Here is a 26,997-nt window from a genome sequence, read left to right on the forward strand (position 1 = left end):
GTGAGCGGGCTCGGGTTTCAACCCATAACCTGCTGGCTGAAAAGCAAGGCCAGTACTGGCTCACACAATGCTGTCCTTGCTGTCCTGGGGAATGTGGGACAAAGTGGAGGAACCCATGTTTTGGTTTTGTCAGGCCTCAGTCAGATACCCCACACCATTCCCCACCGCCACCACCCCCCCCCCCCCCCCCCCGCCTCTGAAAACTGCACCTCAACAAGGAGAGACTGGGCTTGGAGTTCGGGGTGGGTATGCAGCAGAGATTTACCAGAATGATATAGGATTCCATAATGGGGGAAGGTTTGCGTAAACCTGGATTGCAATTGCCTTGAATTTAGAAGATTGAGGTCTGATCTGATTCAGGGTGTTTAAGATTTTAAAGGGGTCTGATAAGGTTGAGCAATAGCAGCAAAATCCCAAGGGATCAGATAGAATGCCAGTTTTATATTCAGTTTAATATTTCGAAAACTGTGCAAGGTAAAACTGATCTCAAACAGATACATTTGCAAAGCTGTAAGGTTCTTCATTGTAAACAATGTTATAATTACAATTTTTACCGTCAATACCCACGCTGAAATGTATCAAAGTCATAATTACTCTCATCATTTTGTACATGTATGTGCTAATTCAGTCATTTATATAATTTCATCTGAACACTGCATGTTAATATTCCATCTAACAATAAATCAGAAACTGATTCAGTGTAATTTAAAAGATGTCTAACATTTCTAATCAACCTGTTAGTGCAAATCCCTGGAGCAGTTTGGAACTTGAACCCTGGCAAAAATGGTCTATTATTGTGCAATGAACAGGTCCAATAGCGAGAGGTTATTAACAGTTCCAGATAATTTATACATCAGTGAAGAAACAATAATCTGCAAATCAAAAACGTAACAACGAGACATATTCAACTCATGCAACAAAATTCAGAAGATGTGCTGCTGGAGAAGTCATGATTGGGTTTGAAGAGCAATCGCAGTTGGAAGAGGATTAGAGTAAATATGGTGACAGTGTTCTCTTAATAATAATAATTGGAAGCACGTGACCAAATCTCCACTGGCATTCCTAGTCTCCAATCTCCCACACTGAACTACTTTCCACCACTTCTTGTTTTGCCTTATCAGGAAAACCTTCAAGGCTTTTTGAATCAATTAGTTCAGATGTGCTGTTACACACCTCTGGCACAAATGGGACTTGAACTCAGACCTTCCAGCCCAGAGGTAAAGGCACTACCATAGAACATTACAGCGCAGTACAGGCCCTTCGGCACTCGGTGTTGTGCCGACCTGTGAAACCAATCTGAAGCCCATCCAACCTAAACTATCCCATTTTCATCCATATGTTTATCCAATGGCCATTCAAATGCCCTTAAAGTTGGTGAGTCTACTACTGTTGCAGGCAGGCCGTTCCACACCCCTACTACTCTCTGAGTAAAGAAACTACCTCTGACATCTGTCCTATATCTGTCACCCCTCAATTTAAAGCTATGTCCCCTCGTGCTAGCCATCACCATCTGAGGAAAAAGGCCCTCCCTGTCCACCCTATCTAACCCTCTGATTATCTTATACGTCTCTATTAAGTCACCTCTCAACCTTCTTCTCTCCAATGAAAACAGCCCCCCAAGTCCCTCAGCCTTTCCTCATAAGACCTTCCCTCCATACCAGGCAACATCCTGGTAAAACTCCTCTGCACCCTTTCCAAAGCTTCCACATCCTTCCTATAATGTGGTGACCAGAACTGTACACAATACTCCAAGTGGGGCCACACCAGAGTTTTGTACAGCTGCAACTTGACCTCATGGCTCCGAAACTCAATCCCTCTACCTATAAAAGCCAATACACCACGTGCCTTCTTAACAACCTTATCAGCCTGGGTGGCAACTTTCAGGGATCTATGCACTTGGACACCGAGATCTCTCATGTGCTACACGAAGCCCCTAACAAAACTTCTATTCTCCCTCAGCCACCCTAGCTTTCCCTGAAATGGATCGATATAATTTGCTTCAACGTCTCCTAGTGGTGAGTGAAATAACTTTTTTTATAATTTATAAATTAATTAATTTGTACCTGTTATTTCAAGGACAAGGTGATGGTGAAAATTCAAGAGGGAGCCAGAATGATTGGATTCTGACGTGACACTGTTAACACAACCGAATGCCAAACTCAGATGAGCATGACCCAAGGGAACATTTCCCAAGTTGTGACATTTGTTGGGTTTTAGAGGATTACTTCATGGTATGTGGCTTCCCAGTCAATTAACCTGATGTTACAAACATCAAAGGGGCTTCACACAGTGGAAGAGGAGAAACTTTTTCTCCAGGTCAGGAAAGTCAGAAAATGGTCTCAAGCCCCCCAGCCTTTTCTCATAAGACCTTCCCTCCATACCATTTGGGTGGGGGTGGGTGTGGGGGGGTGGTCCTGAACAAGGAAGGAAGGGCCTGAAGACTGGAGCGTCACCAATCAGGAGCGTTGTCAGTGTGCACTGCTTGGCACAATGGGGAGTGGGAAAAATGCCAAAACTGACCGCGTTTTTTTTGTGTGCCAGGGAAGAAGTAGGAGTTGAGATACGGATCTGCTGCCCATTTGATTGAGTGGCAGACAGACTATGGTTAGTAAATAAGCTACAGGAGGAGGCTGATGCGGCTGGTGCTGTTTACCCTGGAGTACTGGCGGCTGAGGGGCGATCTTACAGAAGTTTACATAATGGTCAGGGTCATAGATAGGGTGAACAGTCAAATCTTTTCCCTGGGGTCGGGAAGCTCAAATCTAGAGGGCATAGGTTTAGGGTGAGAGGGGAAAGATATAAAAGGGACCTAAGCAGCAACATTTCACACAGAGGATGGTACGTGTATGGAATGAGCTGCCAGAGGATGTGGTGGAGGCTGGTACAATTACAGCATTTAAAAGGCATCTGGATGGGTATATGAATAGGTCGGGTTTGGGGGGATATATATTCCTGATGAAGGGCTTTTGCCCAAAACGTCGATTTTACTGCTCCTCGGATGCTGCCTGAACTGCTGTGCTCTTCCAGCAACACTAATCCAGAATCTAGAGGGATATGGGCCAAGTGCTGACAAATGGGACTAGATTAGATGGACGGGTTGGACCGAAGGGTCTGTTTCCGTGCTGTACATCTCTATGATGTGATGAACAGCTCTCTTCTGTTTCTCTGTAAAGTGGGAAAATGCAGTTGGGCCACGGCACTCCCTCCCTGCTCCTTAAAAACGCGAGCTGACCAGTTTCAGCGGGTCCATTTTGCAGCCAGTGTAGAAATAAGGGTAGAGCTCCTCGCTGAAGGTGTCGGTGAAAGTGTAGAGATGGGACATGTCATCGGCATTGTAGAAGGACAGCTGTCCGGCCTGGTAATCCAGGAAGAGACCGATCCTCTGGGGCTTGACGCTGAGGTGCAGGGGGGTGTGGGGCGAGGTGAGGGCCGAGTATTCCTCACCCGACCTCCTCAGGGCCCAGATACGGACCTCCGCCTGGTGGCCCTTCGGCCCGATGACGGCTTGCGGGGCCACACCGAGCACCCACTCCCAGTTGGCCCTCACCTTCACCTCCCAGTAAGCCGTCCCCGAAGCGAATCCCTCCGAGGCCAGGGCGCAGAGGCAGCGACCGAAAGTGTGCGGGCGCCGGGTCTGCTGTCTCCCGCTGGCGGCGCGCAGTCTCCTGCAGTCGGCCGACAGGGTGAGGTGGGGGTGGGCCGTCTTGGGATCGAAGACCAGAGGCGCTGGAACTGAAGCAGAGCGCCGTTAGCATTGGAACCTCAGCCATCTCGCTCCCCACTCCCCTCCCCCACCTCCTCCTTTCACCCACCTCCCTCCACCTCCCCCACCTCCTCCCTTCACCCACCTCGCCACACCCACCTCCCTCCCCCTCCCCCACCTCGTCCCTTCACTCACCTTACCTCACCCACCTCGCTCCCCACTCCCCTCCCCCACCTCCTCCTTTCACCCACCTCACCTCACCCACCTCCCTCCCCCTCGCCCACCTCCTCCCTTCACCCACCTCGCTCCCCACTCCCCTCCCCCACCTCCTCCTTTCACCCACCTCACCACACCCACCTCCCTCCCTCCCCTACACCCACCTCCTCCCTTCACCCACCTCGCCTCACCCACCTCCCTCCCCCCTCACCCACCTCCTCCCTTCACCCACCTCGCCTCACCCACCTCCCTCCCCCCCCCACCCACCTCCTCCCTTCACCCATCTCGCCTCACCCACCTCCCTCCCCCTCCCCCTCACCCACCTCCTCCCTTCACCCACCTCGCCTCACCCACCTCCCTCCCCCTCCCTCTCCCCATCTCCTCCTTTCACCCACCTCCCCTCCCTCACCTCGCTCCCCACTCCCTTCACCCACCTCCTCCTTTCACCCACCTCCCCTCCCCCACCTCGCTCCCCACTCCCTTCACCCACCTCCTCCTTTCACCCACCTCACCACACCCACCTCACCCCCCTCACCCACCTCCCTCCCCCTCACCCACCTCGCCACACCCACCTCCCTCCCCCTCACCCACCTCCTCCTTTCACCCACCTCACCACACCCACCTCCTCCCTTCACCCACCTCGCCTCACCCACCACCTCCCTTCACCCACCTCCCTCCCCCTCCCCCACCTCCCTCACACTGACCCACCTCGCCTCACTCACCTCCCTCGCCCTCACCCACCTCCTCCCTTCACCCAACTCGCCTCACCCACCTCCCTCACCCTCACCTACCTCCTCCCTTCACCCACCTTGCCTCACCCACCTCCCTCACCCTCACCTACCTCCTCCCTTCACCCACCTCGCCTCACCCACCTCCCTCACCCTCACCTACCTCCTCCCTTTACCCACCTCGTCTCACCCATCTCCCTCGCCCTCACCCACCTCCTCCCTTCACCCACCTCCCTCACACTCACCCACCTCGCCTCACTCACCCCTCAACCAAGCTGCTCTCTATTCTCCCTGTCCATACCCCTCCTCATCTCACACACCCCTCAACCACCCCCACCCCTACCTTCGGTCTAAAGCAAACAATCCAAGCCTGCCTGGTCTCTCCTTCTAGCCCAGTTAAAATAAAATTTCTCCATCCCCTGGCAATCTGGGGCAGCACGGTGGCACAGTGGTTAGCACTGCTGCCTCACAGCGCCAGGGACCCGGGTTCAATTCCCGCCTCAGGCGACTTTTTGTGTGGAGTTTGCACATTCTCCCTGTGTCTGCGTGGGTTTCCTCCGGGTGCTCCGGTTTCCTCCCACAGTCCAAAGATGTGCGGGTCAGGTGAATTGGCCATGCTAAATTGCCCTTAGCGATAGGTGCATTAGTCAGAGGATAGTGGGTCTGGGTGGGTTACCCTTCGGAGTGTTGGTGTGGATTTGTTGGGCCGAAGGGCCTGTTTCCACACCATCGGGAATCTAACCTAAAAAAATGAGACATCCTGGTGAACCTCCTGTGTAGGCCCTCTAGTGGTGGACACGAAAATAGACTGAGCTAAATATCACCAGGAATTGGGGTTGGAATAGGACACCAATGGCACCAGGTTTGTGTGCCTGCCCAGGGCTACATCGCGCCCCCACCCACCCACCACTTCATTTCTGGTCTGAGAGCACACAAGGATGCATGAGGAAGGCCCAAGTCACATCCCTCTCGATCGAGCGTGACAATTGGATTATTCCGGTGGTTTGACATGACAGCGACACAAAGCATTGGTCCCAACTTCTCGAGGCACTGTGCCCCAGACAGCGCGATCGACAGCGGTGAATAGTTTACCCGTTACCCACAAGGCCTCAGCTTTCAACAGGAAAGAGAGTCGAGTGGGATGGTAAACAAGCGATCGGTTTTATATTTGAAGCCCACGGGATATGATTTCAAATCCCAGCGGGACAGTTTGAAAAACGTGAATTCTATCCTTATTCAGCGGGGGTTGAAGGAAGTTGGAGGTGAAGATCTGTCTTTAGCAAAAGTGACTCTGAAGATTGTTGTAAAAGGCCAACGATGTTCAATGAATGAATCCTACCACCCTGACCCAGACTGGCTGATATGTGACCCAAGGCCACGGCAATCTAAGTAACCTAAAATACTGGACCCGAAAACATTAATTTTTTTTAGATTAGATTACCTACAGTGTGGAAACAAGCCCTTCGGCCCAACAAGTCCACACTGACCCGCCGAAGTGCAACCCATCCAGACCCATACCCCTACATTTACCCCTTCACCTCACACTACAGGCAATTTAACATGGCCAATTCATCTAATCTACACATTTTTTGGACCGTGGGAGGAAACCGGAGCACCCGGAGGAAACCCACTCTGTTCCTTTCTCTTCACCCTTTCTGTTGGAAAATGTGGTGCTGGAAAAACACAGCAGGCCAGGCAGCATCCGAGGAGCAGGAGAATCGACGTTTCAGGCATAAGCCCTTCTTCAGGAATCCTGCTCCTCAGATGCTGCCTAGCCTGCTGTGTTTTTCCAGCACTACATTTTTCAACTCGTCTCCAGCATCGGCAGTCCTCACTTTCTCCTAGTTGATCTTCACACTTTCTGCTAGGTCTGCTGAGTTTCTCCAGCAATGCTGTGTGTTTGTTACCTTCTGGTGTCAACTGGCCATGCTCAGATGTACGGCATTGGACAATAAATGCCAGGTTTGTCAGTGTGTCCATGATCAGAAAATGCATCGTCAAACTAACTTCCTGCCCTGATGTGCCACCCAATGGGGTATTATTACAGCACTCTAACTATGAGAAAGTGGGGACTGCAGATGCTGGAGATCAGAGTCGAGAGTGTGGCGCTGGAAAAGTCAAACAGGTCAGGCAGCATCTGAGGAGCAGGAGAATTGATGTTTTGGGCAAAACCCTTCATCAGGATTCCCTAAAACGTCGATTCTCCTGCTCCTTGGATGCTGCCTGACCTGCTGTGCTTTTCCAGCAACACAATCTCAGCACTCTAACTGTGTTGAATGAACAACTCTTCAGGATATTTCAGGATAGAAAGCAACAGCTTTTACATTCACCTTTTACATTCTTGGGGCAACTCAAATCACTCCCAGGGAATCAATTACCTCTTTTTAAGTGTACCCACTGTTGTTCAATTGGAACAACTTAGTCGACAAATCTTTAAAGTTCTAACTCAGAGTAAATGTAGGAAGGGTGTTCCGGAAGACTGAGGAACCACAGTCTAAGGACGCAGGGACTGAGGCCATTGAGGACTGAGATGAGGGGAGATTTCTTCACCCAGAGAGTATTAAGCCTGTGGAATTCACTGACACAGAAAGCAGTTGAAGCCAAGCTTCGCTTGTGTTTCAGGAGTTAGATATAGTTCATAGGGCTAAAGGGATCAAAGGAGAAAGCAGGAACTGGGGACTGAGTTGGCTGATCAGCCATGACTGTGCTGAACAGCAGAGCAAGCTCAAAGGGCTGAATGGCCTACTCCTACTCCTGTTTGCATTGTGGTCTGCGTTTGATGGGCTCTCCACAAACACAGCAATGTGATGCGGGACCGACTGGCCCATTATTGGGTGTGGTACAGAGGCACTGACTCCCCAGACCACTGGATAAACAACTGTCTCTCTCACAGTTGTCCCCTGAGATCTTAAACCTGTCACGAATGCAGTCAGCAACACCTTACACTCCCAGTTCCTGTTCAGAGTCATCCACATTTAGGCTGTCTTTGAAATTCCTTCCTACTTTGAAAAGATTGAATTAAAATCTTCACAGATCTTAGTCACGCACAGGGTTTGTGTCTGGACTGATGACCAATAGGTTTTCACAGCAGTGCTATTTTTTATTTTACAGTTGGACAATGATGTCTGTGAATATAAACAGAAAAGTGCCAATATTTGGAATGAATGTTAAGCACACAATATGAACAACAGCAGGTTGGCTCAGTGATTAGCACTGCTACCCCACAGCATCAGGGACCTTCATTCCACCCTGTCTGTGTGGAGTTTGCTCATTCTCCCTATGTCTGCGTGGGTTTCCTCTGGGTGCTTTGGTTCCCTCCCACAGTCCAACGGTGTGCAGGTTAGGTGGATTGGTCATGTTAAATTACCCATAGAGTGCAGGGTAGGTGGGTTAGCCATGGGAACTGCAGGGGTATGGGGGTGCATCTGGGTGGGATGGTCTTCAATAGGCCAAATGGCCTCCTTCCACACTGTAGGGATCCGATGAGTTCAGATCCCAATTTTGAAAGTTTGATTGCTGTTTTACAATGAAATCAACAGATAAAGATTTGTCTTTGTGGTCAAGGTGGTTATGAAGTTTTTAACAAGGAACCCCAATGGATTTCCTTCTGAGAATAAGATCTGTTGTCCTTAACTGGAAATGTTAGGGTCCAATTTTAACCGAAGCCATGGGTTAGGAACAGGATTAGGCCATTCAGCCCCTCCAGACCGTTCCGCCATTCAACGAGATCCTAGCTGATCTGCAGCCTCCCTCCATATACCTGCCATTGGGTCATTTCCCTTCACACCTTTGCTTAACAAAAAACGTCGACCTCAAATGTAAAACTAATAACCGATCAGCACCATTTGAGGAAGGGTATTCAAACCATTGATCATCCTTTGTCATCGAGTCGTACAGCACGCAAACAGACCCTTCGATCTGACTGTCCACAATGACTGTAATCCCAAACTAAACTAATCCCAGCTGCCTGTGCTTGGCCCAAAATCCTCCAAACATTCCTTATTCAAGTACATATCCAAATTGTGTGTAGAAGTGCTTACTAACATCTCTCCTGAACATATTCTTCAGACTATGTCCACTAGTTCTAAAATGTGCAACCAGTGGAAATAGTTCATCTTTATCTATCCTGTCTTTCCCTGTTAATATCCTGAAGATCGAATCATCCCTTAACCTTCTAAATTTGAGCGAAAGTCAGAGTTGGGAGGCAGATGTGAACACAATGCTGTCTTGATTTGGATACAGAACTGGCTGAAAGGTAGAAGACAGAGGGTGGTGGTGGAGGGTTGTTTTTCAGACTGAGGCCTGTGACCAGTGGAGTGCCACAAGGATCGGTGCTGGGCCCTCTACTTTTTGTCATTTACGTAAATGATTTGGATGCAAGCATAAGAGGTACAGTTACTAAGTTTGCAGATGACACCAAAATTGGAGGTGTAGTGGACAGCGAAGAGGGTTACCTCAGATTACAACAGGATCTGGACCAGATGGGCCAATGGGCTGAGAAGTGGCAGATGGAGTTTAATTCAGATAAATGTGAGGTGCTGCATTTTGGGAAAGTAAATCTTAGCAGGGCTTATACACTTAAGCCCTTCCTGAGGAAGGGCTCATGCCCAAAATGTCGATTCTCCTGCTCCTTGGATGCTGCCTGACCTGCTGCGCTTTTCCAGCAACACATTTTCAGCTCTGATCTCCAGCATCTGCAGTCCTCACTTTCCCCACTTATATACTTAATGGTAAGGTCCTAGGGAGTGTTGCTGAACAGAGAGACCTTGGAGTGCAGGTTCATAGCTCCTTGAAAGTGGAGTTGCAGGTAGATAGGATAGTGAAGGCGGCGTTTGGTATGCTTTCCTTTATTGGTCAGAGTATTGAGTACAGGAGTTGGGAGGTCATGTTGCGGCTGTACAGGACATTGGTTATGCCACTGTTGGAATATTGCGTGTAATTCTGGTCTCCTTCTTATCGGAAAGATGTTGTGAAACTTGAAAGGGTTCAGAAAAGATTTACAAGGATGTTGCCAGGGTTGGAGGATTTGAGCTACAGGGAGAGGCTGAACAGGCTGGGGCTGTTTTCCCTGGAGCTTTGGAGGCTGAGGGGTGACTTTATAGAGGTTTACAAAATTATGAGGGGCATGGATAGGATAAATAGACAAAGTCTTTTCCCTGTGGTCAGGGAGTCCAGAACTAGAGGGCATAGGTTTAGGGTGAGAGGGGAAAGATATAAAAGAGAACTAAGGGGCAACTTTTTCACACAGAGGGTGGTACGTGTATGGAATGAGCTGCCAGAGGATGTGGTGGGGGCTGGTACAATTAAGGGGCATTTGGATGGGTATATGAATAGGAAGGGTTTGGACGGATATGGGCCGGGTGCTGGCAGGTGGGACTAGATTGGGTTGGGATATCTGGTCGGCATGGACAGGTTGGACCGAAGGGTCTGTTTCCGTGCTGTACATCCCTATGACTCTATGACTCACCCTCCACCCAAGTTTCCCTCCCATCGATGCCAAACCATCAACATTCAACAATTAACAATTAAACCTGGCATTCTGTGTGATAACTGGCCGGGCAATTTCTTTAAAATGATGCAACATCCCTTCGCTACAGTACTGACAGTCATTCGTCTAACCTGAATCTGCGTTTTCCCTCCCTCACCTCCACCAATCCTGTGGCACTGAAAGAATAGAGATCCATTGTTACCTGTCTTGATTTCCTTCAGCATCCGTCTCCACACTGCGTACTGCAGAGGCCCATTGAACTCTCCCAGGGCCAGAGAAACAGAAAGCGTTTTGGGACCCTGATATCCGATTCTAGACCTGAGGGAAAATTGGAAATTGATTAATTTTCCAAGCGCAGCTGTTAAATGTATCCATGCTGTCGAGTTGGTGTGAAACACAGGCTGGCTGTCTGTTTTGGAACCTTTCCCAACTTTACTCTGGGTGTAAGTGAAAGCATCATGCAGCAGGAGAGTCTATAATTGGTGGTCCACGTGCTCCCCATACATTTCATGTGTGTGTGCTCTTCGCGGTTAAAAATATTTACCAATCCTCATGCCATTCTAAGGCACATTTGTCACGATGAGTTTTGGTGAGCCGGTGAGAAGCTCCATCTTGGTAAGATAAAAGGCCAGCTGTCACTTTGGATGTGACAAGAGCAGCACGGTGGCTCAGTGGTTAGCACTGCTGCCTCACAGCACCAGGGACCCAGGTTCGATCCCAGCCTCGGATGACTGTCTGTGTGGAGTTTGTACATTCTCCCTGTGTCTGTGTGGGTTTCATGCGGGTGCTCCGGTTTCCTCCCGCAGTCCAAAAAATGTGGAGGTTAGGTGGATTTGCCATGGGGAAATGCAACTTTACAGGGATGGATAGATAGGGGTGGTGTGGGTCTGGGTGGGATCACCCTTTTGGAGGGTTGAATGGCCTGTTTCCATGCAGTAAACATTCTATCAAGTCAGATCTCAATCTGGCTCTTGAATACCTGGGTCAACATGAGGGAACATCTGGAACATCATCACCCAGTACCTGGGCTCCCTCAGAGGGTGCAACAAGCCTCTGGTGTAAGGTAAATACAAAGGTCTTTTCCCTGGGGTGGGGAGTCCAGAACTAGAGGGCATAGGTTTAGGGTGAGAGGGGAAAGATATAAAAGAGACCTAAGGGGCAACGTTTTCACGCAGAGGGTGGTACTTGTATGGAATGAGCTGCCAGAGGATGTGGTGGAGGCTGGTACAATTGCAACATTTAAAAGGCATTTGGATGGGTATATGAATAGGAAGGAGAAAGTGAGGTCTGCAGATGCTGGAGATCAGAGCTGAAAATGTGTTGCTGGAACAGCGCAGCAGGTCAGGCAGCATCAGGAGAATCGATGTTTCGGGCATAAGCACTTCTTCAGGAATATGATTAGGAAGGGTTTGGAGGGATATGGGCTGGGTGCTGGCAAGTGGGACTAGATTGGGTTGGGATATCTGGTCGGCATGGACGGGTTGGACTGAAGGGTCTGTTTCCGTGCTGTACACCTCTATGACTCTCTGACTGAAAGGGTCCACTTTATCAGCTTAGGGCAGAGTGCTTCCTCAAAGGGGTGACCCCTTGCCCTCCACTCCACACCATCAGCCAAACCGCTGCAGGGCCAGCACGTTTGTCAGCAGCCAATCCACAGCCCGCTCGACTCACCCGTTCAACTGGGTTTACCCAAATCGTTGGAGAAACAACAACTTGTATTTATGCAGCGCCTTAATTTAACGCGGTGTTCCACTGTAGTGATTATCGCACATTTGACACCCGTCCACATAAAGGGGTATTATATCAAGTCACTAAAGGTTGATAGGTTATAGTTGCAGGGGGACACTGAGGTGGAGAGATTTCAATTGAAAATGTCAGCTTTCGTAGGTTCAACTGTCAACGCGAGAGTATTAGGGTGGATAGACAGTAGGGTTAGTTCCCAGAGCTGGAGGTAGTTACAGAAATCAGTGTAGACTTTTTTTCTCCCGACTGGGAAAACTGGCAAGGCCAGCACTTATTGCCCAACATTAATTGTCATACAGTTCACCACATTGCTGTGGGTCTGGAATCACACAGAGGGCAGATTTCCTTTTCGTGAACCAGATGGGCTTTTAAAATAACTATTAGATTAGATTCCCTACAGTGTGGAAACTGGCCCTTCGAAACCAGTGTGGAAACCAGTCCACACCGACCCTCCAAAGAGTAACCCACCCAGACCCATTTCCCTCTGACTAATGCATCTAACGTTACAGGACAATTTAGTATGGCCAATTCACCCTGACCTGCACATGTTTGGACTGGGGGAGGAAACCAGAGCACCCGGAGGAAACCCATGCAGAGAATGTGCAAACTCCACGCAGACAGTCACCTGAGGCTGGATTCGAACCTGGGGCCCTGGTACTATGAGGCAGCAGTGCTAACCACTCAGCCACCATGCCTCCCCACTGATGATGGCATTATGCCCACATCACTTTCAATTCCAGATTGATTAACTGAATTTAAACTCCACAAGCTGCGATTTAAACCAATATTCCCAGAGCATTGGCCTTAACCCAGTGACAATACCACTACACCACCATCCATACAGGGGTGATGGGTGAATAGAACTTAGTTATTGAGAAAAACCTGACATCAAGCCCTCAAAAGATGTTCAACCAGGAGGGTACTAAACTTGGTCAAAGGTGATGGTTTTACGGAGCATCTTAAAGGATAGAAGAAAGGTTGAGACAAGCAGTTTTGCAGCAAATGTAAGAGATTAGTGTCTAGGTGGCGAGGGGACTGATGGATTAGGCATGAGGCCAGAACAGTGCAAAGATCTGAGGCAATGGGAGGGCTGGAGGAGGTCTTAGAGATAGAAAAGGGTGATGTCATGGAGTTGCATGGATCAGTTCAGTACACAGAAAAATATTTCATACCATTTGACATTGGACCTCATATCCTAGAATGAAAACAGAAACTTATGTCAGAATAACACTTTCATAAGAGAGAAGAGACAACACACACAAAGAAACATACACTCACAAAAACAAATACACACAGAAACAAACACACACAAATACAGACACACACCCACACAAGTAAATACACACACACAAACATTTGCACAGAAACAGACACACAAATAAATGTGCATAAGCACTCACACAAACGCACATAACAGTCGGTTCTGATATCACGTGATAGTTCCATTCTCGTGTTATAAGAAAATCATAAAATCACTTAAACTAATAGAACTGGAATCGTGGATTAGTTAATACAGGTAAGGAAAGTTCGTGTTCTGCAAATAATGGTCTAAAATTTTCAAATGCATTAAAGCCAATTCTTGAAGAAGAAACATACATTATCGCAGAATTGACTGTTCACTCAGAAACACACACACTGCACAAATAAAACCATGCACACCCTGAAAATTTGAATTAAAACAAACTGAAAATGCTCAGCAGGTCTGGCAGCTTCTGTGGAGAGAAGCAGAGTTGACATTTTTAGCAGATTAGGCTAAATACTGAAAATTAATTACTGAAAGAGTCACAGTTTATATGGGGGGAGAAAATGATATAATGTTTCAGCTTGATGGTTTGACACCAGAAATCACTATGTCTGGTGTCAAATCATCAAGTCGAAACATTATATCATTTTCTCCCTCTATATCAACTGTGACCCTTTCAGTAACTAATTGTCAGTAATTACTCTAACCTGCTCCCTTTGTTCCGAAACATCAGTAGATAGTAACTGATTGCTAATGAACAGCTAACCTCAATTCCTCATTGGGAATTATTCTGACTTTGTGCAATATGTGCAAAACAGCTTGTGCAATACTGTAGATAGCATAAAGGTGTATAAAGGGTGGTTGCTCTGATATCACCCAGGATAGACTACTGCCCCCAAATCACCTTATGCCTCTATGTTTGCATCCCTTCTGAGTTGTCAGTCATGGCTGGGTGGGCAGCACTGCCTCCTCCCAGTCAGTAGGTTTGGATTGAATTCCATGGCTTTGAACGGATAATTTGGGTTGGCTTGCTGATACAGCGCTGAGGTAGTGCTGCACTGTTAGAAGCACTGCCTTTTTGGATGAGATGTAAACTGCGGCAGTGATATAAGGAGGAGAGGAGCTCTCTAACGTCTGGTTTAACCCTAAGTCTGGATCACTAGGAAATAAAATATCACCTGTGAAAGGTGAAAGTATTGCTGAAGCTGTTCCTCTCCAGCTTATCAGGACAGACACAAGAATTCCTAATATCCGACAGACCCAGCAATTTTCACTGCAGGAGAAAAGGGTGTGGGGGTTGGTTAGCAAGGTGTAACTGTTTGAACTTAGGCAGTGTTGTGTGTTTGTCCTGATTAGCGAATGCAAGATTTTAAAAAGACCTTGACACCATGGCTCCCTCTTGTGTAATATTCCTTTTTTATCAAGAGGTAGCAGCACAACGTGCGGATTCCTCAGCCCAGGAGCACGTCTGCTCTGCATGCTCGATTTCTTCTTTTCTTTCTGTGCTTTTGTTTTAATGTTTCTGTTTTTATTATGGGACTGAAGTTTCTTTTAATAACTTTGGTAGATGGCATCTTCTCCTAGCCCAGGCCCAGCGATGAACTGCCTTCCAATAGGCCTGAAATGGTGGTGTAGGCCTGGTGGGGGCGATCTTGTCTGGGGAGGGGGAGGGTGTGGTCTCGGCCTGGAGTGGACATCTTGCTCCATCTTCGACGGCTTCCAGGTATATTCCAGCAGCCCAGGGTTGATGTCCATTCCCGGTAGGAAGGTCTCATCTCGGCATGGGCCCACCCAGTGTGGCAACTTCAGCGTCCTGAACACAGGAGCTGTCCATTGAACTTTTCCTTTCTCGTTCTTCTTACTTATGACCTCTGTCATTAAGTTAGGTGCTGTGTTATGTCAACTTATAAAACCATTCACTTATTATTTTTGTAAAAATACACGTGGCTTATATTGCTGTTCTATTCTATTCCAAGTGGAAGCAAACTCCTGCACATACTGGAATTCTGAAATAAACACCTCTGTTCACTCTGCAAGACTGAACCCAGGCTTCTGCTCACTTGACATTTTAATTCCCCATCTTGCTCCCACTCTCATTCCTTACCCTCCCTCAATGTCCCAACAGAGTTCAATGGATACTCAAGGAACTCTTTTTTTTAAAGATACCCTACAGCGTGGAAACAGGCCCTTTGGCCCAACAAATCCACACCAACCTTCTGAAGAGTAACCCAGCCAGACCCATTTCCCCCATCCTATAATTATCCCTGACTAATGAACTTAACACTATGGACAACTTAGCATGACCATTTCACCTGTCCTACACATCTTTGGATTGTGGGAGGAAACTCACACAGACACAGGGAGAATGTGCAAACTCCACACAGACAGTCACCCGAGGCTGGAATCGAACCCGGGTCCCTGGTGCTGTGAGGCAACAGGGCTAACCACTGAGCCACTGTGCCACCCAAGTAATCTTTCAAGGAAGTACTTCACAGCTTTCCAGACTCAGCTTTGAGGTCAACAGTTTCATCACCGTTAGATATAGGAGCAGAATTTGGCCATTCAACCCATCGAGTCAGCTCCACCATTCCATCATGGCTGACATGTTTCTCAAAACCCTTCCCCCATTCCATCTCTTTAGTCACTGGAAGTTTTGGTCTTCTGCTCAGTTTTCCCCCCATTATTTTTGTTCTGAGCTGCCAGCCCATTATTCCGCCATTCACCCCTCCTTCGGACAAACCCACTGGCAGTGTCTGCTGCCACCTGGAACCATGAGCCCCACTGCACACGCGTGCTAATCGTGAAACACACTCGTGCGCCACATCACGTGGAATCTAGTTGCCGTCGCAGGCAGGGCTGCACATGCTCAGAGAAGAGCCACAATATTGAACCGAGGTTCAGCAAGGGGACAGTGAGTGGTCAGGGGTAATGGAGGGGGTGTGGAGTGAGGAGACGGGGTGGGTTTGAGGGGGTGGCAAGGGTGCTCACGTCCCCCTCCCACCATTGGGATACATTCTCCATTTACTCCCACAGTCCAAAGATGTGCAGGCCAGGTGAATTGGCCATGCTAAATTGCCCATAGTGTTAGGCGCATTAGTCAGAGGGAAATGGATCTGGGTGAGTTACTGTTTGGAGGGTTGGTGTGGGCTTGTTGGGCTGAAGGACCTGTTTCCACACTGTAGGGAATTTAATCTAATCTAATCTAATCCAACGCACACACCCTTCCAAACACCAGGGGTTGTAACACCTTATTCGCTCCTCCCCCACCCTCCCATTATCACTCCATTTGGCCCTGTCCCACCTACCCTAATATGATTGACCTCTAATGTCTTCCACTCTATCACAGACCTTCTTCTGCCTTTATCTATCATTCACCTGCTAAAAACCTCTGCCACCGGTCCATGCCCCCAGCGCCCCAACACCTTCCCACCACACCCACCCCACCCCTGGCAACACGGAGTCTCTCTCCCAACACCCCCCACCTCCCCAGGTTGGCTTTTTCTCCCCTGTACACAGTGCCCCTCTCACCTGCCTGTGGACTCACCGCTGATGCCCGAGCCAGCGTCTGAGTGAAACAACTCCACCGACCCTCCGAACTGCAGCAAATATTGACAAAAAGAATGTGTAGCAATATCCCCATCTCACGGACGGGTGAGAAATAAATAAACATAACTCCCTGAACTCATTCACGGGATGTGGACTTCGGTAGCAAGATCAGCATTGGCGAACCCTTCCTTGAACTGGGGCCTGGTAAGGCCAGGTCAGGATCCCTAAGATGACCGGATGGGTTTTGTTTTACAATAAACAATTGGTGACAACTATCAGAGTGCCGTTAGCTCTCAATAAAAGATTTCATTGACTGGATGTTGATGTTTCATGTGACTTGAACCCCTGACTCTTGGCCAATTAGCCTAGAATTGCTAACTCACTGACATCACCAGCATTTCCCTTTTCAATTTAGTTTAACAGTTATCACGAGGCTGGAGATCCCGGCCTGCTGCAGTGTGAACACAGTTTGAAAAGTTCAAGTGCAGTAGCCACAAACACCAAGTGAAATACTGCAGATGCTGAAAACCTGAAACAAAAACGGAGACGTGAGTGAGGCTTGGCCATATCATAGAACATAGAACAATACAGCGCAGAACAGGTCCTTCAGCCCTCGATGTTGCGCCGACCTGTGAATTATATTCTGCTCGTCCACCTACACTATCCCAAAATCATCCATGTGCTTATCTAAGGATTGTTTAAATCTCCCTAATGTGGCTGAGTTGACTACATTAGCAGGTAGGGCATTCCACGCCCTTACCACTCTCTGCGTAAAGAACCTGCCTCTAACGTCTGCTTTAAATCTATCACCCCTCAATTTGCCCTCTCGTACAAGATGACATCATCATCCTAGGAAAAAGTCTTTCACTGTCTACCCTATCTAATCCTCTGATCATATGTATGTCTCTATCAAATCCCCTCTTAGCCTTCTTCTTGTCAATGAGAACAGGTTCAAGTCTCTCAGCCTTTCACTGAGAGAGAATCTGATCTAACAGGTTGGAAATGCAACCTTTCAACGGAACTTAAAATAACAAATAACAGAGAAATACTGGCCAAGTGTCCGAAGAGGTCTTTCAAAACCCCACGACAGGCAGTTTCACTGTTCTCTTGAGAAATGGTGCAGACAGGACCTAGAGTTTTAAGCCGGAGAGAGTTCAGAGGAAGCTGAAAATGTGTTGCCGGAAAAGCACAGCAGGTCAGGCAGCATCCAAGGAACAGGAGAATCGACGTTTCGGGCATACGCCCTTCCTGAAGAAGGGCTTATGCCCGAAACGTCGATTCTCCTATTCCTTGGATGCTGCCTGACCTGCTGCGCTTTTCCGGCAACACATTTTTAAGCTCTGATCCCCAGCATCTGCAGTCCTCACTTTCTCCTCGAAGAGTTCAGAGGAAGTTTGCCAGGATGTTGCTGGGTTTGGAAGGTCTGAGTTGGAAAGAAAGGTTGGGTAGGCTGGGACTTTTTTCACTGGACCGTAGGAGGTGACCTTAAACAGGTCCATGAGGGGTACAGATAGGGTTAATGGTAGTTGAAATTCCTGAGGATGGAGGAATTTCAAGACTAGGGAACACACTTTTAAGGCGATTGGAGAGAGATTTAAACAAAAAAGGCAGGTGGGAGAAATTGTTTACACAGAGGGTGGTTTGCGTGTGGCATGAACTTCCTGAGGAAGTGGTGGACGTGAGCACAGTTACAACATTTAAAAGACATAAGTACATGATTGCGAAAGGTTTGGAGGGATATAGGCCAGGAGCAGGCAGGTGGGATTAGTAACTGTTTGGGATTATGTTCGACATGGACTGGTTGGACCGAAGGGGCTGTTTCCGTGATGTCTAACTCTATGAATATAGTTCACTTGAAAGGTAATGCCAACCACCATTCCCCAACTCCCACCACCATCCAGGGCTTTCACTGAAGCCTCAACCATTGCAAACTCAAGTCCCTGATGCGGAATTTGAACCCACTAATCTCTGAGTCAGAGGTAAGTGCAGTGGCAGGAGTCAGGTTAACTGTGGGTTTGATCATGCTGCATTATCAGATCTGGCAGTTTGGTTTCTACCACTTGAGAGTTGCGATTAGCAGGTCATTTACAAAGTAGGTCTGGCATTGTCTGCAGAAAGAGAAACAGAGTTAATGTTTCGAGTCCAGTGACCTTTCATCAGAACCGGTTCTACCCAATTTAACTCTGCTTTCTCTCCATAGATGCTGCATTTAATCATAATCATAGTCATGTAGCACAGAAACAGACCCTTTGGTCCATCCACTGCACGCTGACCACAATCCCAAACTAAACCAGTGCAGACCTGCTGAGTTTCTCCGGCAATTTCTGTTTCCGTTTCAGTTCTCCAGCGTCTGCACGTCCGTGTCTAGTTTACAATGGAGGGAGGTGATTACCTGCAGCAGTTCCATCTCTTGCAGATCCAGCAAGCTCTCTACTTTGCTTATCGTTTGATTAATGGAGGCCAAGTCTCTCGAAATCTTTATCATATTGTCCTCTATTTCTCGTGACACCAGCTTCTGCTTTTCTTCCAGTCTCGCTAACAAGGTGGCCTCTTCTCTCCTGAGAAACTGCTGCAATTCCGCAAACTCCGAGGTGATATTCTCCCGGAGATCTTTGACATATTTCTGGGGAAGATAAACAGTCTCCCATCATGATCAAATAGCATTGGGGTGTCTTTGACTGCAACACTGAAGCAAGTCTGCGCCCACATTTACGAGTGTCTCCAACTTAACATACCCTTTTATATTTTTCTCCCTTATGTGTTTACCCAGCTTCCCCTTAAACGCACCTACTCTGTTCAGCCCCACTATTCTGAGTGGCAACAAGTTTCCCATCCTGACCACTCTGTTGAACAGGGAAATTTGGGAAATTAAAGACGTTTTTGCGACAAGTACTGGAACTAAGAGGAATGTAAAGATATGATGACGGTGATGCATTCTCGTAATTGTACATGATGGGTACATTCAGTGAGCTCAAGCACGGGGTAGCCATGTGACAATGAGCACAAACAGTTTGAAGACAGTCAGGACTGGGTACTTAACATGGATTTCTGCAGAGCACTGAGGGAAGATTGGGAAGGGGAAAAAGGAGCATGTAGAATGCTGGATATCAGTCCCCGATGCTCCTGGAGTCATCACAAAAGTGGAAGATTTTATTAAAATATGCAAACTACCTCGATTTATCTGTCTTTTAAGACAGAGATTGACAAAGGCATGAACCAGGTCTCTATGCTTAATAACATTAATTGCAAATAAATAGCTTCTAACTGCAGGTGAACTGTCAAACTACACACCGTTGAATTCTAACCCCCTTAAATGAACGAACACACACACACTCCCAAATCAAACTACTCGTGTTAAAGTACAGATTTGAGATAGCCCTGGGAATCCCTTGTGGACCCAGACCTGTAAGCCTCTCTCTTGGTTCATCCCGGAGATCGTACTCTTTGGAAGTCTGGAAGATAAAAACCTCTCACAGACAGTTTAGTTTAATTTTAGTTATCCCCTTTATTTACCAATAGCATCACTGTTACAACATAACACTGATACCAATAAGCTAAACTAGCTAGGTTCTAATAACCCAGGAGAGTAGGCTATCAGCTCTTGAAGAGCCTGAGCAGGCTACTCTGATGTCCTGATACAAAGTGGCTTTCTTTATGCAAAAGTTTACAAAAACATTGCATGTTCTTAATTAGACAGATGACAGTTAAAGACAATAATTCGTAAGGAAGAAAAGTTAATTGACTAATCACTCCTACAGGCTCTAAGCCATTCATCAGATGGGAGAAACGTTACCAGCCGAGGTAGGGGTCTGCTGGCAAGATAAGTTCCTATCATAAAAAAGTATCAGTCTGAGCTAATTGGAGAATTCATAAAATAACCTGGCACAGCTCACATGTCAGATATAATTGTTTTACAACAGGAAGGAGGACAAGCTTTTGACCACAACATGGCTTCCTGACAGATTGTGTCAGAATCTCTTCAATGTTAGGCCTAGAATAATTTTTAAGCTCGGAGCAGACTCCTGCTTTTTAAGCACTGAATCATTCTGTACCTGAGGGTGAGATGTTACCGTGAGGTCGCACTTAAACTGATTCTTTGAATTAAACATGCTTTCTTTTCAGTGTTGTGATTCAAATTCAAATAAGACATAAGATCTGATTAGTTAGAATTGACAGTGGGGCAGTCTGCAAGGTCTGTAGAATAGTCTGCTAGAACAGCAAGTAAGTTAAAGCTTCATCAATATTACTTTTTACAGAGTTTGTATTTAATAATCGGTAATGGCTACTCAATATAATCATAAAGTCTTAAAAATGCAATTCAGTTTAATCCATAGCAGGTAAGCACTAAGAATTAATTTTCTACTGGCTTCAGCAGCCTCAGCACTAAGATGGTCTCTCTCTCTCTCTCTCTAGTGTCCTTTTGAACTCTCAAGTCAGGTCTTGTTAACAGCAAAGATGTTTTTCCCTCTGTGTCTGCCTGGCTTGCAAGGGGTAATAAGAATCCATTATAACTAACAGGACCTGATCGCCAATTACAAGGCTTTTGATAGTGCCAAGTTTCATTTCAGGGTCAGAATCAAACGCTCATTAATTTCACAAGGGAACTGCCATGCATGTTATCACTTGGTGTCCTGTTTATACAGATTAACTGATGTTAAGGCAAATGTTCTTAATTGCCTTAGACCATCCTGTTACCACTTGGTGAGCACAGATATTTTTACCTTCTGCATACCTTGGGTTCCCCCTTTTCTCGTGGCCCGACCTTCCCTGTCTGTTTTCTAATGTGCAGCAAATGTGTTCTATAATTCAACATTACATTTTAGTCTAAATGTTTAAGGATTTAAGGCTATCGACTTTCTCAGTCGCACCTGCCTGCATTTGGCCCATATCCCTCCAAACATTTCTTATTCATGTACTTATCCAAATGACTTCTAAACATTGTAATTGTACCCGCATCCATCACTCCCTCTGGAAGTTCATTCCACACATTAACTACTCTGTATCAAAAAATTGCCCCTCATGTCTTTTCTAAATCTTTCTCCTCTCACCTTAAAAATATGCCCCCAGACTTGAAATCCTCCACCTAATCTATACGTATAAACATAGACAGATGGAAAAAAAACAAAACATTGGTGTTATGGCTGGAGGGAAAGGCGGAGAAGGCAGTTCAATGGCCCAAGTCAGCAGGCTACACTGAGATGATCCTTTTGGCTTTTCAGAAATTGTTGCTCATCTATTTGCCTTCTCTGGTTAACTTCATTTGTTTGTAGGTGGCACAGAGCAACTGGCCAACAACCAATAAAGTCTTTGACTTTATTGCTTACAGCAAATAGGACATAAAGAATCAAAAATGCCAAAAAAAGGATATGGGCTTTCTAATAGAGCATTGTATACAGTTCTGGGCAATATTAAAGATAGGAGTGCATTGGAGAGACCGTGGAAGAGAATTTAGTCAACGGAATAGATTGGAGTGGTTGAGATGACTTCCTTGAAGTGAAAAAAGGTGATCTGATAGAGACATTTTCAAAATCATGAGGGGGCTGGAGTTGAGTTGATAGGGAGAAACTGGCTTGCTCTTAAAAATAAAATCAAGAATGAGAAGGCCGAGATTTGACATGACTTGAAAAAGATGCAATGAGATTTGACCACCCTTTCACGCAATGCGTGGTCCAATCCCAGAATGCACTTGCCCAGAGTGTGATACAATTCAATTGAGCTGTTTGAGAGAATAATGTGTAAGGTTACACAGAAAAGGCAGGAGAATCACAGCAAGTTTTGACGCTCATCTGGAGACCTGCCGCAGATATGAAAGATTGAATAGCCTCCTTTATTGACATTTATTGCTAAAGAAATAGAGTGTAAAAACAGGAAAGCATTGCTGCAGCTGTACACGGCATTAGTGAGACCGCTGCTGGAGTATTGTATCCAATTCTGGTCCCTTGAGGAGGGACACAGTTGCATTGAGGTTCACTAGATTGATTCCAGAGATGAGGGGTTTGAGCTACGAAGAGAGATTGATCAGTTTAGGCCGACACTGTCTAGAGTTTCGAAGAATGACTGGAGATCTAATTGAGGAATATAAGATACTAAAGGGGATTGACAAGGTAGACACATAAAGGATGTTTCCTCACACGGGGCATTCTAGAAAGGGAGGTCATCGTTTTAGGCTAACGGGTAGCAGAATTAAAATCTGAGGGGAAATTACTTCTCTCAAAAGGCCACGAATCTTGAATTTACTGCCCCAGACTGTGATGGCATATTGAGTAAACTTAAGGAGGAGATAGACAGATTTTTAATACTTAATAGGGTTGAAGGGTCATGGAGAGGGGACAGGAATGTGGAGTTGAAGCCAAGGTGATATCAGGCTCAAAGGGCTGAATTGCCTCCTCCTGCTCCTAGACCTTATGTTCTGCTTCATAAAATCCCGAGTTTCTGCAATTGGTTGATTCTGACAAAGAATCCTCACAGATCTGACAGGCTGAATGGTCTCCTCTTCCATAAGAACACTCTAAGGTCAAACACTGGACACATGGCTCTGTAAATACTCAAGGGGATAAAATAGGGACACAGCGGTACAGAGTCTCACAGACATTACGTAATATTTACCTGCCACATTACATGATGTAATATTTACCTGACCACTTTACATCCAGCATTGGCCAGATCTCTTTTTCCAATCCGTCTTTATCATCTTCTACATTAAATACAGTTATCTGCTTCACCCACTCCTTTTGGTTGCGACTACTCATTCTCGCCACTCCCTGGGTAAAGAATGATTCTCTATTGGATTTTTTTTTTATTTATTCATTTTTGGGATGCGGGTATCACTGGCTGTGCCCAGCATTTCTTACCCATCCCTAGTTGCCCTTGAGAAAGTGGTGGTGAATTTCCTTCTTGAACTGCTGCAGTCCACCTGCTGTGGGTTGACCCACAGATAGTTCTTGGTGACCAACTCACATTCATCGCCCTTTGCTTTTTACCGACCCGATCAAAACCTGTTGAGACTTTAAAAGCCTTTATTTGATCATAACAGCTAGGGCTAGGAGTAGGCCATTCAGCCCATCAGGTCTGTTCAGCTGTTCAACAAGATCATGGATTGGTTGTGGCTGGACTCCATTTTCCTCTCTTCCCCAAATCCCGCAATCAAAAAATTGAACTCAGCTCCGAAGATCCAGTCTCCACTGGATAGAGAAATTGCTCAACTGTGTTTGTTTGAGGTTGTCTTTTGTGTGAATGGAGCTGATTTTTTGGTTTCAAGCAGAGGCACGGTGGCACAGTGGTTAGCACTGCTGCCTCACAGCGCCTAAGACCCGGGTTCAATTCCCGCCTCAGGCGACTGACTGTGTGGAGTTTGCACGTTCTCCCCGTGTCTGCGTGGGTTTCCTCCGGGTGCTCCGGTTTCCTCCCACCATCCAAAGATGTGCAGGGTCAGGTGAATTGGCCATACTAAATTGCCTGTAGTGTTAGGTAAGGGGTAAACGTAGGGGTATGGGTGGGCTTCGCTTCGGGGTCTGGGTGGGTTGCTGTTCAGAGGGTTGGTGTGGACTTGTTGGGCCGAAGGGCCTGTTTCCACACTGTAATCTAAATCTAAAAAAAAACTTTGTTGTTTAATTTTAATTCTGCTGAAGTGACTACATTGCTAATAAATTGCTGAGACTTTTGTTTAAGTTACAGACAGGTGCTGAGGATTGTTTATTCTCCAAGTCTGGCATTGGTTCGTCTAGTTAGAAACCACGGGGTCAATTTTGAGAGTCTTTGAAGGATTTAGTTTTACTGTGATGTGTTGTGCTGCGCCTCTGTGTCACATCAGAACATTAACGACCCTCTGAGAAAAATGTTCCCTCCTCATCGCCATCTCAATCCGTTCCTCCATGTTTTTAAACTGCGCCTCTTAGTTTCTCCTCCTCAGCATCTGCCCTGTCAAGCCCTCTCAGAATCTTACATTGTCGATAAGATCACCTCCTATTCTTCCAATCTCACATCAGTATCGGTCCAAACTGGTCAACCTCCTCTCAGAAGTCAACACCTCAACCCAGGAAACAGCTTCATGATGCCTCTTTGAACTGTTTTCAAGTATGTGGATATGCCACTTTTGGAATATAGCGTGCAATTCTGGTCTCCTTCCTGTCGGAAGGATATTAGATTCCCTACAGTGTGGAAACAGGCCCTTCGGCCCAACAAGTCCATACCGACCCTCTCAACAGCAACCCACCCAGGCCCATTCCTCTAACACTACGGGCAATTTAGCATGGCCAATTCACCTAACCTGCACATCTTTGGACTGTGGGAGGAAACCAAAGCACCCAGAGGAAACCCACACAGACACGGGGAGAATGTGCAAACTCCGCACAGACAGTTGCCAGAGGTGGGAATTGAACCCGGATCCTGGCGCTGTGAGACAGTAGTGCGTCACTGAGCAACCATTTTCTTCCCGAAAGAACATTAGTGAGCCATATGGGCTTTACTGACAATTGACAGTGGATTCATGGTCATCATTAGACTCTTAATTTCGATTTTTAATTGATTTAAAATCCCACCAGCTGCCTGTAGTGGGATTTGAACCCTAGTTCCCAGGACAATAGCAGGGTCTCCGGATTAATAGTCTGGAGATAAACGCCACTGCGCTACCACGTCAACCCAGCACTGCCTACTTGTTTCAGTGAGACTGAGAGAAAGTGAAGATTGCAGATGCTGGAGGTTAGAGTTGAAAAGTGTGGACGCTGGAAAAGCACAGCAGGTCAGGCAGCATCCCAGGAGCAAGAGAGTCCGCACAGGCAATGTGACATTCCTGATGAAGGGCTTTTGCCCGAAACGTCAACTCTCTTGCTCCTGGGATGCTGCCTGCCCTGCTGTGCTTTTCCAGCGTCCACACTTTTCAACTCTAACCTCCAGCATCTGCAATCTTCACTTTCTCTCAGTCTCACTGAAACAAGTAGGCAGTTCCAGCGAGACACCAACTGCTTAAATAACAAAGACAGATCGGTTGAAGCCGGATTTCATCCTGTCGTATCTTGTACCTCTGGGGTCATGGGGACACAAAACGGACAGTGTTGTTTCTGGACATTCAGTCATTTTAGATACTCAGTTCGACCGGGGAGCCTCATGTGGCTGGACATTGGTCTGGAGGGAAGTCCGGGCATCCAGCCATCGGTTGGACTTGCCCCAAGCAGAGTGCAACATCTCACCTTCAGTTCCACCCGGTTGGCTGCCTCTACGCCTCGGCACTGGTCAAGGTGCTCCTTCTGTTTCTGAAGGGAACCCAGTTTATTCCTCAGCATCTCCTGGATCAAAACGAACGAACGCAGTCAGACGGGATGTTGTTGCAATGGCGGGAGAAGGCAGTGGGGCCCTCAGAGTCAAACCTGGCTTTTTTCACCTGACACCGAGCTCGGGAGCAGACTCATTTCAAATGCTGTTTTCTTTCTCCTACCTTTTTTTTAGCATTTTATTCCGTTTCCCTCTTTATTTTCTACGTCACCTCACTCATGACTTTTTCTCTCTCTCTCGACCTTTTTTAGTCGAAAGTTTCTCCCTTTCAACTTTGTCTCTCGCACACAACCATTTCTCTCTCTCACAATCATCTCTTTTTCTCAACTTTCTCTCTCACACAATTATTTCTCTCCTTTACTTCCTCGAAATATTTCTCTCTCACTCACTCTGTGTACTTTTATTCCCTGGTACAATGATTTCTCTCGTTTACTTTCTCCCTACTGTCTTGCAATCCTATACTTGTTTCTCTCTCTCTCTCTCTCTCTCTCGATTTGCTCGAAATTCTTGTTTCTTGCTCATTTGTTTCCCCTTTCATTTCCTCCCCTCATCTCTCGTTCCTTGATTTATTTCAGACATCCGTTGTTTTCTCTCTCTCCTGATTTCCCTCGCCTTAAACTTGCCCATTTCTCCCTTTCTTTCTTCCTTTCAGGTGGATGTCACTCTGCACCTCTCTCTCTCTCTGAGTGTGTGTGATTTGTCTCCCTCCTCCTTACCTTATAGAGCCCGGCCACCTCCTTCATGGAACTGCTCGATTGGACGCTGCAGCCGCCCGCTCCCTGTGCGGCTGATGGAGCCTGGTCCTCGGTCAGGCGGCTGAGCTGTATCCGAGCCCTTTCTGCTTTCCTCCTGAGGCTCCTGGCAGGGCGGACGCTGGCCTGGGTGAACTCCTGCTGACACTGGGGGCAGAGCAGCTGACCCTGACCCTGACCCTGAAGCAGGCAGCCCCTGCAGAAACTGTGGCCGCACGGGCTCTTCACTGGGTTCCGGTAGCAATCCAGGCAGAGGGGGCACATCGCGCCGCTCAGCATCGTCCCAGAGCCACTGGCTGCACTACAGCAAC

General features: G+C 47.1%; 1 protein-coding gene across 2 annotated transcripts; it reads right to left on the minus strand.

The window, feature by feature from the left end:
* Positions 1 to 433: 433 nt before the first annotated feature.
* LOC122548158 (E3 ubiquitin-protein ligase TRIM39-like) lies at positions 434 to 26,997 on the minus strand. 2 transcript variants are annotated; one of them, XM_043686711.2, is made up of 6 exons: positions 26,651 to 26,997; positions 25,853 to 25,948; positions 19,060 to 19,290; positions 13,051 to 13,073; positions 10,338 to 10,453; positions 434 to 3,732 (listed from the first exon to the last, which is right to left on the minus strand). In XM_043686711.2, exons 1-6 carry the CDS (start codon positions 26,963 to 26,965, stop codon positions 3,215 to 3,217), a joined length of 1,299 nt encoding a protein of 432 aa, XP_043542646.2. In that variant the 5' UTR covers positions 26,966 to 26,997; the 3' UTR covers positions 434 to 3,214. The 2 variants fall into 2 exon arrangements, with proteins under 2 accessions (XP_043542646.2, XP_043542647.2); XM_043686712.2 differs by lacking the exon at positions 25,853 to 25,948.

The sequence above is a fragment of the Chiloscyllium plagiosum genome, unplaced genomic scaffold (assembly GCF_037043375.1).
Source record: "Chiloscyllium plagiosum isolate Xiang-an unplaced genomic scaffold, Cpla_swu_hap1 HiC_scaffold_35, whole genome shotgun sequence".
In the NCBI taxonomy this organism is placed as follows: Eukaryota; Metazoa; Chordata; class Chondrichthyes; order Orectolobiformes; family Hemiscylliidae; genus Chiloscyllium; species Chiloscyllium plagiosum.